The sequence below is a fragment of the Streptopelia decaocto genome (genome assembly GCF_964273445.1).
Source record: "Streptopelia decaocto genome assembly, chromosome: 12".
In the NCBI taxonomy this organism is placed as follows: Eukaryota; Metazoa; Chordata; class Aves; order Columbiformes; family Columbidae; genus Streptopelia; species Streptopelia decaocto.
The window spans coordinates 5,825,066-5,837,359 of record NC_138667.1 but is presented as its reverse complement, the minus strand read 5'-3'; the positions used below and the strand labels follow the sequence as shown (position 1 = coordinate 5,837,359).

The 12,294-nt window shown below is 54.9% G+C and overlaps 1 protein-coding gene across 2 annotated transcripts in view; it reads left to right on the top strand.

Annotated features, from left to right (window-relative positions):
* LARP1 (La ribonucleoprotein 1, translational regulator) overlaps positions 1 to 12,294 on the top strand; it is a 45,826-nt gene that overhangs the window by 24,717 nt on the left and 8,815 nt on the right. The window contains exons 3-13 of one of the 2 annotated variants that reach the window (XM_082063576.1): positions 4,122 to 4,183; positions 5,480 to 5,545; positions 6,402 to 6,570; positions 7,185 to 7,316; positions 7,504 to 7,647; positions 8,367 to 8,529; positions 8,815 to 8,959; positions 9,182 to 9,356; positions 9,889 to 10,058; positions 10,362 to 10,721; positions 11,904 to 12,027. In XM_082063576.1, coding sequence (XP_081919702.1) covers positions 4,122 to 4,183; positions 5,480 to 5,545; positions 6,402 to 6,570; positions 7,185 to 7,316; positions 7,504 to 7,647; positions 8,367 to 8,529; positions 8,815 to 8,959; positions 9,182 to 9,356; positions 9,889 to 10,058; positions 10,362 to 10,721; positions 11,904 to 12,027 — 1,710 coding nt within the window. Of the gene's footprint in view, positions 1 to 4,121; positions 4,184 to 5,479; positions 5,546 to 6,398; positions 6,571 to 7,184; positions 7,317 to 7,503; positions 7,648 to 8,366; positions 8,530 to 8,814; positions 8,960 to 9,181; positions 9,357 to 9,888; positions 10,059 to 10,361; positions 10,722 to 11,903; positions 12,028 to 12,294 lie in introns of both variants that reach the window. The other variant, XM_082063575.1, reaches the window with a different exon arrangement.

The following is a 12,294-nucleotide window of genomic DNA, read 5'->3' as shown; positions in this document are numbered from 1 at the left end:
TGCACCAGGGCTGTCCTGTGGAGAACGGGAAAGACGGAGGATCACTGAGAGATTCTCGAGTGGTGAAGTGAATCCTGTTGGATCACTGGGCCTGTGGCTGGCTGTTCCCTGCCAGTGCTCCAGGGAGACTGGGGATACCAGCTGGGCTCTTCCAGCCCCCACAGGACCTGTGGCATGGAGCATGCACCCCCGTCTCAGCCTCTCCATCTCAAAGTCCAGGCTCTTGGCTTCAAAACCCCTTCAGCATTTTCCCCTGGGTGCCAGGCTGTGGGCTGGAGCAGCTCAGGGGCAGGCCAGCTCCTTTCTGTTGACTTGGCTGCCGGCAGGGAGGGCTGTGCTGTGTCTGGGCTCTGTGTGCCACAGCTGAGGACTCTGTGTTCCTGCTGGGAGCCCGGGCTGCCCTGGGAAGCTGTCCCAGCTGGTGCTGGAGAGCTCCGAGCCCATGTCTACGTTGCACGTGAGTGGTACACCAGGAGCAGACATTACTGCTTTCTTGTGAGAGACACAGGTGTTTCTGCAGTGTAACACCATGACTCTGCCTAGCCCTACAGATTGATTCCACCTCTTCGTCCACCTTCTCTAAAAATCCATTACAAGCTGCATTTGGTGTAAGGAAAGGCAGGGAACCAGGTCAATGGGTGTTGGGTTTGATTTTTCCTAGGTAAGGTGGTGAATATATCTCCTAGGCTGAGCACAGTGGTCCTACGGCACGTGTTGCTCTCGGGTGAGCACATTTAGCTGCAGAGCTGTTGTCACCCTGGCTGTCTGGGCCGTGTGCAACAGCTTTTTTTCTCCTTCCAGGTATGAGGTGTTTGCTCACCTGGATGCTCGTGTGAGCTCCCTGCCTCGAGGGCTCCTGTGCCACAGCCTCGGGCTGGAGGGGAGGCACAGGCTGGCTGCACAGCCTTGCCCTTCTTGGTGCCCGCCGGGTGTGTCGGGGAGCAAGTATCAAAAGCCAGCGAGTGCTTTGGCTGTGGGAGATGTTTGCAATGCTGGCACGTGAGCCTCAGTGCCCCCACCTGCACCTTGTCCCCTCGATTATTAAGAAATAACCTCTTCCTGGCTGGGCAACTGCATGCAGCGGATCAAAACTGGAGGCCTGCTTGTTTGCTCCTGGCTGTGCCAGCACTTGTTCTGTGGCCGCAGGCAAAGCGGCTCCTTCCTTCCCTGCCCGCTGTCCCCTTCCTTGCCAGTCTCACACCACTAAAGCCCCGGCGGCTGCTCCAGCTGTTCTGTGTGTCCCCTCACGTGGAGAGGCCCTGTTTTTTGGCACAGCGTGGTCAGGTAGTGATACTGCAACTGAAAATCATTTACTGCCACCAAATAAAAGCAAAAGGAGGTTTGTGTGATGCCAGGAGGTCTGTGACATCTGTCAGCAGCTTTTAAGGGCTCAGCTATCCAGCTGGACGATATCAAGTATCCCTTTGTAGACTGCTTGTTTTGAGCTCCTGTGTGGGGGTGAGCAACACACCCTTGCACCCCATTTCCCACGTTGATGCAGTGACGAAGGGCAGCAAGGTTTTCCTGCGGCGGGGTTTGGCAGGGAGTCTTTTCAGCCATGTACCACAAGACGTGTTGCTCTCCTTGCAGGAAGGTTTTCTTCTGAAGCCCGAGCACCTGGATTACTCTAAATGTGTTTTGGGTGGGTTTGGTTTATTTTTTTTAAACACTTGGGTTTGCTAGAGTCCCTGCAAGGGAGCATGGAGAGCAGTTTGGGGTTTCATGTCCAGGACTTGACTGCAGAATTGTTGATGGGTTGGAACTGGGGCCCTTGGTTAGGCATGCCCAGCTCTCTCTGGGGCTCTGGGATGGTGTGTCTATCTGCCAGCACAGTCACACCCCCTTGATCTCCTGCCTTAGTCTGAGCAGCCTCCACCGTGACTTGCAGATCTCGACTCCATCCACGCTGGCAAGAGCCGCGGCTGCGCTCCCTGGAGCAGCCTCCCTGCCAGGCTGCAGCGCTTTGCTTTGTGTTTTGTCTTCTGCAGCGCTCTGCAAATGCTAATTAGTCTTCTCAGCACCTCAACTAGATAAGGAATCCTTGTTCTTATCTTGCAGATAGGGAAAGCAGCAGAACTTGTTTCAAACAATCTCCTCCCTCCCCCGCAAAGAGGAGTTTGGAGTTTGTGGCACCCACCCCTGCAGCCTGTGCTCCTGTGTCCTCTTTCCCTAGAGGTTATGAGGGGGCCTCTCTTTAACTGGTCCCTAAAATAAAAGCACAAGAGAGGAAGAAGAAATAAAAAGCTGTGAGGCTCCTGAGCTGAAGCAGCTGGAGGAAATGGCTGGATGTCTTTGCTGTGAACCCTGGGGCTGCAGCGCAGCAAGAGTGGGTGCCTGGGTGGGATGCTTGCAGTGAGGGAGGGAGCCCTGCTCTCCCCCTGCCAGAGAGGCTGGTGCCTAATCAAGCTGCAGAGCAAGTTCAGTTATTTTTTTGTGTGGTGCCAGGCATGTCGGTGCTGTAGGAACAGGCAGGGGTGCTCCATACCTGTGGAAAACCGGGCTGGCTGCAGGTCTGTGCGGTAGCACTTGGTGCCTTTTGAAGCTATATTTAGTTGGTGACATCTGTGGGCGTTGAGTGGAGGATTTTAGGGGTGGGATTCTCAATGAGGTGCACGTGGAATAAATGAGGGACATATGGGACTGCTACTGCTCATGGGGGGAGACGATACAGATGGGTTTGGGTTGTTCTTGAGAGAAAGGGGAGGATGTGGGGATCCAGCTGAGAGCTTGGGCTCTCCCAGGGATGAAATCCCCATGCAGGAGTTTGGGGAAGGGAACCGAGGAAGGGGAGCGCACGTGGCTCTGTCGTGCCGTGTCTGACTCTGCCTTACTGACACTTCAAAGCCTCCAGCTCTGAGCAAGGCTGGGCCAGAGGATGAATCACAGGTTTTGAGACTAGGAAGGGGACCGGTTTTGATCATCTAGGCAAAGCTGCCCTGCCTCGCACCGGAGATCAAAGCCAGCTTGGAGCAAAGCTGGGTAGGTTATTCAGGGTGTTTCCTGGGGCGTTCCTTGATAGCCTCTGTCATTCCTCGGGGCTCTTCACCTCCTTCTCACCCTCGCCTCCAACCCCAGTCTGGGGCACTTTTCTTCTAAACATAGCGGAGTCAGCAGAAATGCTCATTCCTGCTGGGCACCTGGCATGGCTGCCTGTCGAGGCAGGGGCTGGTGGGCTCTCCTGCCCCTGCAGAGCACCCCTGTCATGGAGGAGACCCTCACACATGGTCCTCACGGGGCTGGTTTGCGTTAGACAGCGACATGCTGCTTTGTCGGGTGCTGCGCATGCCCTGCATGAGCCTGCTTCTCATCCGGAGACCTTGCAGCCAAACCTGAGAGGGGAAAAGACAAGTTGAATTTCTTTTTCTGCTTGTAAGGAGGTGGTGTGTGAGCAGGAGCCAAGACAGGTCATGGTGGGGCTGAAGTCATGACTTGCTGCAGGTCTTGCCTGAGGTCTGTGGTGATATGAACCCCAGCAGTTGCACTCTGACACCCTAAAACACCCCAGAGGCACTCAAGTGCCTAAATGCTTCTGGCTGTCGTGGGATATAAGCACTTCCCAGATCTGGCAGCATCCCTCTGTGCGTTCCCTCTCATGAACTTGCTGCCTCGTGCTGGGATGCGTTGGAGATCAAAGCACAAGACGACAGTGCCCATGTGCCGCAGGCTCGCCAGTCGTTCCGTCAGAGCCGTGCTGGGGACGGTTGGCCACACCAAAATGGTGATGGGCCTTGCCTCTCCAAGGGCACGTTTGTTTTGCTGTGCTTAATAGCAGATCAAGTTCTGCATAGTGCTTTGCAGAGCGAGCTGAACTCCCCACCACCCCTTCTCCCTGGCTGGCAAAGCCACGGGGGGGCTGAGTTAAGTCAGGAAGGGCCTTTCTGCAGCAGGGTGGGGTTAAAGGTCCATCTTGTGGCCGCCTGCATTGATCAGGAGCCTCCTGATCTTGATGGAACCCTTCGGAGACCCAGGTCAGAAGCTGGCTGTGTTTTCTGTTCACCTCTTCCTCTTAACCCTCCTTTTCTGAAGGGGGAGCTGGCTTGCTTCCCACCTGATTCCTTCCAGAGCTCGCACTTACACAACCCTCAGCTGTGTTTAACAGTTTTGTTCTCCTCCTCTTGCAGAACACACAACTCCTGCGAAAGTGGTGAGGGCTGCCAACCCAAGACAGCGGAAAGGGAGCAAGGTAAGGCCGTGCCTGCCAACCCCCTTGCTGGCCTTCAGCTTCTGGCACAGGCGTCAGTGCTGCCTGAGCATCCCGAGGGTCTGGTGAGCAGACCACTTCCTTCGCAATCCTGGGTGTAGAGGGGTTGACCTGCTTTCCCGGCTGCCTGAGAGTGGAGAAGAACATCCTGATTCTCCCGTTTCATGTTCAGTAGTCTTGCATGCTGCCTGGACTGTTTTTCTGCCCAGTTAGGCTAGGGGAGACCTTCTCACCTTCCCTCTTGCAGCACAGTGCTGGATGTGGAAAGCCTTTCCCCCTACTCCAAGGATGCATCTGACACTCGATATGACTTTGTTTATCTGTTCCATCTCAAGGAGAGGAGTGCCCTGGGGTTGGAAGGTTGTCCTGTCTGTGAAACAGGCATGGCCCTGCTCTGGAGGCGGTTTTCCCAGGAAACCTGCCTCCTGGGGAGGGCAGCATGGCACCTGAATGTAGAAATATGGTCTCTTGGAGGACTTGGTGGCTCCAAATTAACTTAGAACTACTAACCCCCCAAAGGCACAGATAAGATTCTGTGCCCACATAATCTTGAACTCCTTGCCCAGCCACAATTCAGCATGTACCTGGGCAGCTGTTTGGGTCCTGTTCTCTGAAATCTGGAAGAGGGAGAAATGATGGTAATGGTCAGGTCACTTCTCAGCAGAGAAGTGACTCGTGGTCCCCCATATGTGGCCATAGAGTGTCTGGAATGAGGGAGCTCACATCTCCATCAGACACCTTGAATTTTCCCACCAGTTCTCCTACATGATCCCTTCGCTTTGTTGTTGTCAGCACTTGGTTGCAGTTGGGCACTTAAATGAAACTAAGCCTGGCTGTAACCTGCCACTAGGTGCAGGCAGCCGCTTTAATGGGATGGAGTTGCTTGAGGTGGATTTAGGATGCCAGAAGTTGTGTGTTTCCCATGCCCATGGGATGGTGCCCATGATAAATGAGTTACTCTGGGCAACTTTGTGCCAAATGCTGCTTCTGGGGTTAAATGTTTGGTGGGAGCTGGGTGGCTGTTGGCAGCTTCATTATTATCCCTGATAGACACAAACTTGTCTGCAGTTACTTGGGATTAACTTGGAGACCCTGCTTCGGTTGGAGAGAGGGTGTGGATATGCAGTTTGGGTGTCAGCCCCCAACCTGGGGACAGCCATCTGCAGGACACCCGTGGGTGGTACTGTGACAGTGTGACTGGAAGGGCTTCTGGCTGCTGATACAGGGCATGACACCCACATCTTGTGCGCTAATGAGACCTTTCTCTTTGGATACAAGGTTGGTGATTTCGGTGATGCCACGAATTGGCCGACACCTGGAGAAATAGCCCACAAGAGCGTCCAGGTGAGAACGCAAAATCACTCTGGTGAGCAGGATAAGGCCCCTGCAGACCTCCCCATCTCTCTGGAAGCACTGGCTGAGCCAGGCCATTTGGGGTGCTGAGTGTCAGTGCAGAGGCAGCCAGGAATAGTGTGCAGGGGATTTCCTTTTAGGGCTGCCCTGTGTGTTGGGCTCCCTCCCTTGGTGCTATTCTGGGAGTCTGGAGCCTGGTCTAAACCCCTGATCTGGGTGAATCAGGTAGGGCAGCTCCCAGACCTGCTTCACTTGGGGCTGCTCTGTGTAAGAAGGGACCCAGGCAAGAGCTGGGACTTCCACAGGATAATCGGAGAACCTGCACGAGAAAGGGCTGATGTGCCCGAGTGGCATGGGTTTCTTCTCCTGCTATGGGCATGGGTGTTGTTGAAAGCTTTCTACAGAGTGTTTTGAAAAGGTGGACCCATTTCAAATTTATTTCAATTTGAAATTGGGTCCATCTCTTCGAAACGCTCTATTTCTGGATGCTGCTTCGCCAACTCTTGGCTGTCTCTCATGGCATGAGGTTCACTCACCCTTTGCCATTGGCGTATTCTGGTCCCTGGTGGACATCTCCACCCAGGACCACCAAACAGGCTGGGCAATCCATCTCAGTAACTTCTCTGTCTGGGGCTTGTGTCTCAGCTTGAGCACTTCCCAGCATCTTTAGCAGCCCTCAGACAGGAGCCCTTCCCTGGGAACAGGGCAGCTCTGGGACACATGGAGCAGGGATGCTCCCAGCCTAGGACAAGGTGGTCCTGCTCTTGCCAGGACAGCTGAGGTCTGTTACCAGCTTTTCATTTCTCCCATCTCTCACATTTTTCCTGCACTGGTGTGTCTCCAGCAGCCGCACAAGGCACCATCCCTTCGGAAACTGCCTGTCAAGAAAGACATGAAAGAGCAGGAGAAAGGGGATGGGAGCGATGGCAAAGAGAGCCTGAAAACCAAATCAGATGAGTCCGGGGAGGAGAAGAATGGTGACGATGACAACCAGAAGTCAGCGCAGAAGAAGAAAGGTAAGACAGGACCTGGCAGGGACGGTACCCCAGGCTCAGCCTGTGTCCCTGGCTGTGACCCATAGCCAGGTGGAAGCGTCCACCTCTTTCCCTGGGGGCCTTGCAGAGGGACATGGTCCCAAGTGCAGGGACAGCTGCAGTGAAAAGGTGTTTGCAGGCTTCAGTGGGATAAGGTGTCATTTTGGTGGGAGTTAGTGGAGCAAGGCTCAAGTAGGGGCATCTGTGTGTCTGTTTAGGGAATGGGGCAACTGTCTGTCCTCTCACGAGTGCTCTGTGGTGGCACAGAAAAGCCCCTGACTGTGGGTTATGTCAGCTGTGGTTGACACGTGGGCTCAGTCTGGCCTGAGCCTTGGCAGGCAGAAAGAGGCAGAGGAAGGACAAGGACCATGAAGCAATAGCGGAGTTTTGTGTCATGTCCCTCCATGTCTGAGAGTCCTGCTCAGAGCTTTTCTGCATCCAGCGACACTTGGAGGCATGTTTGAGGACAGGGTTGGTCCAGAAGCCCCCCTGCTTTCTCTCCTCCATGTGTGGGGGCTGTGTGTCAAGAAGGGGCTGCGGTGGAAGAAGCAGATGCTCTCTGAACCTGTGTCACACCAAACCCTGTCCTTTTGCAGGCAACAAACACAAGTGGGTCCCTTTGCAGATAGACATGAAGTCAGAGGTGCCTAGGGACAAAACGGCCTCTCGGAACAACCGGCAAAACGAGCAGCACAGGCACCCCTCCAACAACCGCGGCGAGCTGAAAGGTGGGGGCTCAGGCCGGGGACCCCTCTCCCGGCCCTGGCTGTGGGGCAGAGCAAGCCCTGGTGCCCAGGCAAGGCGTGGGGTTCTGGGCACGCTTCCTGCATTCAAAGGGCTTCGGGTGCAGCGGGCTTGCTCCAGGGAGATGCTTTCATCCTGTAACATTCCTCCTGCCTCTTTTTTTCCCTGCAGGCTGGCACCCAGACAACAAGCACGAGCGCAGCTGGCAGGACCACGATGAAACCTCCAGCGTGAAAAGCGAGGGAGGAGCTGTGCGAGGGGCTTTCCGGGGCCGAGGCCGGGGCCGTGGCAGGGGCCGGGGCCGTGGCAGAGGAGGTGAAGGCAGTATGTGTGATCTTGTGTCAGCAGGGAGAGAACAGGGCATGTGCCCAAGTGTACGGGGCTCTGTGTATGTGTGAGACCTGGGGCTCTGAAGTGGGCTGGGGAGGGCAGAGCGCTGTAGGGATGCAGGGAAATATTGTGGCAGGTCATCCCAACTGAGAAGCTGGGCTGCTTTTAATAAGAGCAAATCATTCTTATTAGTATTTTAATAAAGGCAAATGTCTTTCCGCTACTCAGGCCAGTGTCTTCCACCTGTTTTCTGCCACCTGCAGTGCCCCTGCGTGCAGAAATTGAAGCATGCTTCTGGTCTGCGTAGGCTTTATGTCATGTTGAGAGGCAAGCAGAAGTCTTGGCCTGGATGGGGGAGAGCATCTGCACTGGCATTTGTCAGGGCAGTGTCTGTGCTGACCCTGACCAGCTTCAGGGTAGGGCCTTCGTGTGTCACCTGGGCTGCCCAGTTGCTCCTGGGTTTAGAGGGCTCCTGGCCTCTCTTTGGCTTGGTGTGTTGAGACTTCACTGGGATCCCTTCTGTGGCAAAGGCTGAGGGCAGGAGGACGAGGGATGTGGGTCAATGATGACCCATTATAACCTGCCACAGGTACCCCAGGAACAGTGTAGAGGGAGCTGTTTGTGCGGGAGTTTGTCCCCATCGGGCAGGGCAGCCTGCGTAGCAGATCGCAGAGGCTGTGCTGACCCTTCCTGGTGTCCCACAGGCCACTTCGACTACCAGTATGGGTACCGGAAATTCGAGGGCTCGGATGGCTCCCGCACCCAGAAGTACGCTAGCAACATCACTTACTACTTTGACAACATCAGCAGCGCCGAGCTCTACAGCGTGGACCAGGAGCTGCTCAAAGACTACATCAAGCGGCAGATGTAAGCACCACCTCTTCTCCTTCTCTGGGTGTTGGTCGTTGGTGGGATGTTCACAGATGTCCTCCCCGGACACTGCATGGCTCATCTTGTGGTAGGGTTAGAGCCAAGGTGTGTTGACTCTGTGCCACGCAGCTTACAGCACCAGCTTGCCCAAAGCCTGGGCTCCTCAGGCTGTCTCTCTCCAGCAACCCTGTAGCAGAAGTCTGCGTGTGGGATTACTTCCTCAGGGGTGCCCAGAAGAAGGGTGGCTTGGAGCTGCCTCTCACTGACATGTTGTCCATACAGAGAATATTACTTCAGCGTGGACAACCTGGAGCGAGACTTCTTCCTCCGTCGCAAGATGGACTCAGATGGCTTCCTTCCCATCACCCTGATCGCCAGCTTCCACCGGGTGCAGGCCCTGACCACTGACATCAGCCTCATCATCAAGGTGAGGGCAAGGAAGGATGAGCTTGCCTTGTTCTGCTTCTCACCACCCGTTTCTGAGGCCTTTTTTCTTGATGACCTATGGGTGAGATGTATGTGGAACCTTCCCTTGTCCTTGATGTGTTTCCTTCTCCTCCTGGTCCCTCCTAGGGAGGAAGGGCTGGGGCCGAGCTGCTCAGCATGCCAAGGCAGGGCTCTAAGGTAACCGGGTATCACTTGATTCCAGGCTCTGAAGGACAGCAAGGTGGTGGAAATCGTGGATGAGAAGATCAGGAGAAAAGAACAGCCAGAAAAATGGGCTCTGCCTGGCCCTCCTATGGCAGACTACACACAGACAGACTTCTCGCAGTTCATCAACTGCCCTGAGTTTGTGCCCCGGCAAAGCTTCCAGAAAGAGACAGGTGAGCGCTGGGGAATATGGAGGGAGGTGCAGGGTGCGGTGTTGGTGCTGCACTGGGACTGAGGCCCTGAGGGTCAAGAGTGTTCCCCAGGGCCAGGTTCTTGTCACCCCTTCCCATGGGGGCTGGCATGAGCCCAGGGTTGAGTCTGAGAGGCCCAGTGGAGGATCTTCTTGGTGCTGTCCTAAGAGTTTTGGCAGGAGGAGATCTGTTCCTGCTGGCTCCAGACTGTCTTGGGAAGGTTTCCCTGAGAGAAACAGTCACCACCTGCTTTAGGGCTCTGTGTGTCTGGGAAACTGTCACCTGCAGAGCTCTGTGGCCACCACTGGCATCACAACTTTAACTAGAGAATACTTTGTTTTTCCTTCTCCCCATCACAATGTGCTGGTAAGCCTTGGCCACTAGATGCTGGCTAGTCGCACAAGCTGTGCCATGCTGCCAGAATAACTCCCTCTTTGGTCAGGTGCATTGAGTACACACCCCCCCAGGCTCCCTCCCTCCCTCTAAAGCACCTCTTGGCTCTTGTTGGCTCCAGAGTCTGCTCCTGGCTCGCCACGTCCCGCCAGCCCGGTCCCCACCAAAACAGAGGAGGTCAGTAACCTGAAGACAATGCCCAAGGGCCTGTCTGCAAGTCTGCCAGACCTGGATTCAGAGACATGGATCGAAGTGAAGAAGAGACCTCGGCCCTCCCCAGCCAGGCCCAAGGTGAGTGGTGATGCAGGAGCTGTTGGGGTTGGGATCTCCTAGTTGTCTGGGTAACTTGAATCATGAGTAGGTGGGTTTCAGATCAAATAGGGTCTCTTGGTTATGGGAGTGATGTTCCAGTCCTGTGGCACCATCTGACCCCTTTTGGAGCTGCTCCGCAGGGGTGTAAATAAGGTGTTCTCCCCAGATGTGCAGCTTTTGGCTGCGGTAAGGAAACACAGGGCAATAGCTGAGTCTCCAAGCAGTGAGTTTGTGCCACTGTGTGGTCTTTATCCTGTGTCACCCTTGCCCCCCTACCTGTAGAAGCCAGAGGAGTCAAAGACACCGCAGCAGCAGAAGCAAAAGGACCAAGATGAACCTGAGGAACTAGACTTCCTCTTTGATGAGGAGATGGAGCAAATGGATGGCCGCAAGAACACCTTCACCGACTGGTCAGATGAAGATTCGGATTATGAAATTGATGATCGGGACGTGAACAAGATTCTCATCGTGACACAGACGCCTCCTTACCTGCGCCGGCATCCTGGTGGGGACCGGACTGGCAACCACACATCCAGGGCTAAAATGAGCTCAGAGCTGGCCAAGGTGATCAACGATGGGCTGTACTACTACGAGCAGGACCTGTGGACAGAGCAGTTTGAGCCAGAGTATTCACAGATCAAGGTGAGAGCAGGTGATCCAAGGAAGGGGGAGTACGTGTGAGCGGAGGGCTCCTCATGGGGAGCTTTGTGTGCAGAGGACTGGCTGCCTTGGTGGTGTGGGGTGGAAAGGGCAGTACAGTGGCTTACAGCCTGCTCATGGGGTAGAGCTAAGCTAGGATTAGTCCTCTTGTAGAGCTTGGGATTCTTCTCTTCCGGCGTCATGCTCTGCTGTGTCAGGGACAATCACAGCTCTGTAACGTGCTGTAAGACTGCAGTCAGGTAAACAAAGTGCTGGTAACAAGATGACCTGGAACGCAGGGTCCGTTGCTATGCTGTCTGCCAGGGTCTTGGCAGGCAGTGCCAGATCTTTGGAGGGAAGTGGGTGTCTGTAGTGCCCAGCGCTCTGTAGCACAGTCCCTTGGAGACTGCACTTAACGGGGACAGGTTTGATGGCTGGGCTGCACTTGGCCTGTGCTCTTCTACTTTGCTGCTGCCTTGCGTAGACCTGGGCTTTTTATAGAAAGCCCATCTGCTGCTTTGAAACGTTTGAATCCCAACTTAGTGACTCTCATGGTAGAAGGCTTGCCTAGGCTCGCTCGGTAACTGAAGTTATTTTGGCTGCGAGGTGGGGTGTCCCACTGGAGCCACCAGCTGGGCTCAGTGTTCCCAGGTCTGGTACCTGGCGTGTTGCTGAAGCACCACTGCTCTTGGGGGTGGCTGAAGCTGAGGGCGTGGGGAGAGCAGGTGACAGAGGGACAGCATGTGCTGGGGGTATCAGCCCCTCAAATACACAGGAGTGTTGTGCCCCACTGCTGATGGGCAGTGGGGAGGCTCCAGGGACACAAGAAGGTGGTGGGGCTGGGGAGTCCTGGCCAAGCTTGCCTTGAACCTTGCTGCACTGACACAGGCAGGGAAAAGCTTGAAAGCAAGTGATAGTTAGTCGAGCTGACTTGTCAGATCCCTCAAAGCTTGGGAGCAGCAAGTGGCTCAGATCTGGCCCATGCAGGGCCCTGTTTTCTGTCTGCTGCATTTCCCCTTCCTACCTCCATGCAGCACGTTCCCCTTCTGGGTGTTGAAGCCTCATGGCTGCACTTGGTGGCCAGCATTGTGGTTGTTGCACAAGCAGGGTGGTGGTCACGATTAGCTGATGGGATGAGGGCAGAAGGGCAGTTGGTTGCTTCATTGTCATCTTCTTCCAATGCAGCAAGAAGTAGAGAACTTCAAGAAAGTGAATATGATCAGCAGGGAGCAGTTTGACACCCTGACCCCAGAGCCCCCTGTGGATCCAAACCAGGAAGTTCCTCCTGGTCCCCCCAGGTTCCAGCAAGGTAAGAGACAAGGGACACAGGTGGGTGGGACTGAACTTGTCCCTATTCCTTCTGGTGAGAGGTTGGGTAGCAGCTGGGGAGAAGGAATTTAGACCACTGGTGTGTGGTGGGATTATCTTGCCCAGGGCAATGCTCTTCTCCCAGCTGAACATTTTGGAGCTCCAGAAGAGAGGCCCAAAAGCTGAGGTGTCCCAGCAGAGGGAGGAAACTGACAGACTTTGTAGCTCCCTGAATGTGACTTTTATTTTGAACCCTCTGGGAGTATTT